Below are 4,179 nucleotides of genomic sequence, written 5' to 3'. Positions count from 1 at the left end.
CCTTTTACCTGGCAATACCAAGCTAGATGACAGCCAGCAGGTAAGTTGCTTCATCTCTATTATTGTTCCGTTCCCTCACAGTTTTGATGCGGACTCATCCCCAACCCTGATGATCCATCCAACATGGTTTATGGTTACTGAGGCTGAAAAGTACAAGCGTTTCTACTGAGCTACTGGCCATCAGTTTGAGAATCAATTTGAAAGTCTCAGTTTGTCACAAAACTCAAATTTTAGCATTCAGAATTGTGCGAACTCATATTCCTAGAAGCAATGCATCCACAGGACGCTACTTTAATCTCCGGTGCTGTCCTGATATACTAGTAGTATTTTCAAATGATTTTTTATACTCTGAGGCAGGTAGGGTTACCCGAAAACTATAACATTTGAAACACTTAGCAACAATTTTATGCAGTCCTTTCACATGGTTGTCCACCATAAACTTGTGGACTGCAAGTCAACACGCTGCATGTGTTATTCATGATAATAACAGGGAATGTAGATTTTCAACTTAAGTGACAGTCAAATCACAGGAGCAACTACCAAGATATACACAAAGTTGATACAGGCAAGTGGTTTTCTTGTAACATTTGAGGCAATCTAGTTAATTCAGTTTCAAGGGTCCGCAGTCATGTTGAGGAAGGGTGCGGGAGTCGCTTAGCAATTTCCTGCAAATTCAAGAGGTTGTCAGATTACAATTAAAAGTGGAACCTTTAAGTATAATTAACCAGAGACTCAATTGCATCAAAGTAATTTCTCTTCTAGTAGAACCATGGTATAGAAATAAAGCACATAAGTGTCAGTGGTACCTCAAACAGCTGATTTATATTATCTGCAGTTTTTGCAGATGTCTCAATAAAGAACATCCCATTCTTCTCCGCATATTCAATGCCATCCTTCAATTATTAAAAAGCAAAACACATTAAAATATATTCAGCAATTAGGAATGATCTATTCCCAATAAATAACTATACTTGCTTGAGTGGGTACTTCTCGCTTCTCATGAAGATCAGCCTTGTTACCTACTAAAGCCATGACTATATCAGGGCTCCCATGTTTTTGTAGCTCCTGTTACACAATAGGATATAAGCCAAGAATATAAACTTTCACATAAGCAGAGAGGATAAATCATTGAGCAAATGGTAAAGCTTAAATGTACTTAACAAGTCTATGAAACATCTCTGGCTAAATTCAGAGAAAGAGAGAAGAGAGGTATTTATATTCTGATCGAAGATAGAAAAGAGATTTTTAAATACAGAGCCGTCACAATGCTAAATGAATAGTGAAAACAGCTTAGGTTGCATCAGCTACGATATTAAAACACTCATAATCTTGTAACAGATTTTAGCGGCCTTAAGTTTATATTTTCAAAACAGAAACTTAGTGCTATGCTGAATCAAAACTGTTAATTCTTTCTCAATTTTCTGTGAAAACGTAGAGCATAAACCTTCTTTATTAAAGTGTTTAAGAACAATATAGCAATAAGCCAAATTCTTTTCACATCAAAATGTGAGGGCAAATTCATCACCCACATAAACATGTGTCTGCATGTGTGACAGGGCGAGAGAAGATGCAATTGTGATTCCAGCAGACTACCTTAACCCAATACTGTGCTTTGTTGAATGTCTCTGGGCTTGTTATATCATACACAATAACTGCAACTGCAGCACCTCTGTAATATAGCGGTGCTAGTGCGGCATACCTGAATAAGAAACAAAAATCAATAACCAATAAGAGCTTTGGTGTTTATGAAGGAAAACGCGATGGGGAAGGAAGAACATGCCAGAAGAAAAATATACTATCAGATTAACTTTTCCAGTAAATTTTCAATATGGACTTGTTTGCTTGTATCTGCATGTGTGTGTGACCAACACAATATACACTTTGCCAAGAGTACCTTTCTTGTCCAGCAGTATCCCATATCTCAAACTTAATTGTTGTAGAATCCTGTAAAGCTATTGTTTGTGACAAAAATGAAGCTCCAATAGTTACCTGAAAATCCAAAGTAACAAATCTAAGTAGATGTATCAAGAGTAGTTCCAGCCTTCTAGGGCCAGTGGGTGCAGGTGTGGGTGCGGGTGTGGGAGAGAAAGAGAGATGGAGGGAGGTGGAGGTGGAGGTGGAGGTGGAGGTGGAGGTGGAGGTGGAGGTGGAGGCTTAAATAACAAACAAGGTGAATGCATGTGAATGGCAAGGAATGATAGATTCCTTACCTTGGATGTTGGATCAAACTGGCCACGAACAAAGCGAAGAACAATACAGCTTTTACCAACACCAGAATCACCTAATAAAACCAGCTGTTCGCAACATTGGAATGAAAGGTCAGCTGCATTCACTCTGAAAAATGCGAGCAAGAAAGCACCAATATGCTTTATTGTTGTTGTTTCAAAACATGCGGAAGAAATTTGTATTTGATTTTATACACAAATTCAAACAAAGAGTTGACTCAAATGCTCATCCATTGTGTATTGAATCATGTGGAGTATTTTGATGGTACACGATAAGTTCATATAAAATTTATAGATGCATGACATGCAGACATTATTTGACCTTTTAAAAATCTTTCTGAATCAGATTTGATTAAAGACAGACTTAAATTTAAAGCAAACTGCAGTCTATAATTTCATCAGCAAACTGTACCAATGCTAGTCAATATATGAACACAGAAGCTAACAGAATGAATTCAAGGATTCAAATTGAGAACTTTGAGGAATCTGAAAGTTAAAATATCCTATGTCATCCTTCAACCAACCTCAAAACAAGCAAAGTGGTGCCATTGTCTAATAAGATGCATGTTGGCACCAGCAGATAATAGCAAAAATAACCGCTAGAATAACCTGGATAGCTTCTGGAAAAAGAAGATAACATGCAAACTTTGACATAAAATCAGACAACAGAGTGTGAAACAGTCCAGGAACCAAATTTGCACATAAAACAGCTTAAAAATCATTGTTTAAATTGAAAGAGTATTCCACCTGTAATCGCTTGCTTGTGATTGTCTACATGAAGGCAAGGAAAAACTCTCCCAAAAGTACAAACTTGTTTCAAGAATTCAAACAGAGCACATAGCACTACACCACACCAAAATATAAAACAAAGTGGTCCTAGAAACCACCAGCCCACCACCACCAACTTCTCCAACCCTGACCAAACAAAAAAAGAACGCCCAACATGCTAAAACAGCAGCAACACTATTTCCCTTTTTGCATCAGAAGGCCAATTAATCACAGCTTGAAACACTCAAACACAATGCCTCACTTTGAAAAAAAAAATGGACATTTTCATCAACAGCATTGCTGCCAAAAAATCTCAAAACAGCATGGCATTAGAGAAATGCAGATCAACTAAGCCCCATAGAATATGGAAAATCCAAACAATATCAACTGCTAACCTGATCCCGTTTCAACACTTGCTCCCTTACCCACATAAGTTTTCTCAATGTCCAATCAAATCTCACAAAAAAAAAAAGACAGTCTATAGTGCAAGGTCCATATACTTACCTTTACGCGTAGGTTTTTGGCATCAGCCACTCCACCACTCTCTGAATTGTTAAGTCCACCCAATCTCCCAGTACTCCTATCTGCAAACATTTTCCCCAAAAGAAAACCCCAAATAGGCAAAATTATCGAATTAAATCAATTAATAGAACCACTCCATAAGCAACCAAAACACAAATAACCAGCCACCACAGCTAGAAAACCAAAATTTCAACCTTTAAAGCAGATTTAGCAAAAATCCTCAAAAGGTCACTAAATCAAATCATTTTATCAACAAGCAACACTTCTCAAACCCTAATTACCAAAAACTCATTTCCCCGATCACACTAATCTCACAATTCACTTACACCTCATTAAACTAACTAAACTAAATCAGTCAACCAACAACATTAGCATCATAATCGCATTTTGATCCACTTAATTCACAATAGTGCCAAATAAAACCATAATCCAAGAAAGTTAAAAATTAAGGCTTTCATAGAAATTAAAAGACAAACTAGGGATTACCTGGAAGAGAAGAGGAGCAACCCATGACCTTCTTGTTGAAATACTTTTAATGTAATTAACACTGTACGTATAGAAAGTGTATGGGGTTTATCAAGATCGGTTTTCTTTTTCTTTTTGTCCTCTGTTTTAGCTAATTGCTAGGTCGTTAATGGCTGTTGCTCTTCCATTTAATTTTGTT

General features: G+C 37.0%; 1 protein-coding gene across 4 annotated transcripts; it reads right to left on the bottom strand.

The window, feature by feature from the left end:
• Nucleotides 1–363: 363 nt before the first annotated feature.
• LOC133696265 (ras-related protein RABF1) lies at nt 364–4,179 on the bottom strand. Of its 4 annotated transcripts, none has more exons than XR_009842646.1 (8): nt 4,002–4,179; nt 3,498–3,577; nt 2,211–2,294; nt 1,895–1,989; nt 1,594–1,699; nt 972–1,065; nt 807–893; nt 364–665 (listed from the first exon to the last, which is right to left on the bottom strand). XR_009842646.1 is itself a non-coding variant. In XM_062118405.1 (8 exons), the coding sequence occupies exons 1-8, from the start codon at nt 4,024–4,026 to the stop codon at nt 627–629; spliced, it is 606 nt and encodes a 201-aa protein (XP_061974389.1). In that variant the 5' UTR covers nt 4,027–4,178; the 3' UTR covers nt 364–626. The 4 variants fall into 4 exon arrangements, 3 of the variants coding, with proteins under 3 accessions (XP_061974389.1, XP_061974390.1, XP_061974391.1); XM_062118405.1 differs by having other exon boundaries at nt 976–1,065; nt 4,002–4,178; XM_062118406.1 differs by having other exon boundaries at nt 988–1,065; nt 4,002–4,178.

Source organism: Populus nigra, chromosome 6, assembly GCF_951802175.1.
Source record: "Populus nigra chromosome 6, ddPopNigr1.1, whole genome shotgun sequence".
NCBI lineage: Eukaryota > Viridiplantae > Streptophyta > Magnoliopsida > Malpighiales > Salicaceae > Populus > Populus nigra.
The sequence above is the reverse complement of the archived record's forward strand: the minus strand, read 5'-3'. Positions and strand labels throughout refer to the sequence as shown.

Coding starts and splice junctions, on each gene's coding strand:
- LOC133696265 (XM_062118405.1), bottom strand. CDS start 4,026: ATGGGTTGCTCCTCTTCTCTTCCAG. Junction 3,578..4,001: donor TTGCTCCTCTTCTCTTCCAG/GTAATCCCTAGT, acceptor AAATGTTTGCAG/ATAGGAGTACTGGGAGATTG. Junction 666..806: donor ATATAAATCAGCTGTTTGAG/GTACCACTGACA, acceptor TTGAATTTGCAG/GAAATTGCTAAGCGACTCCC.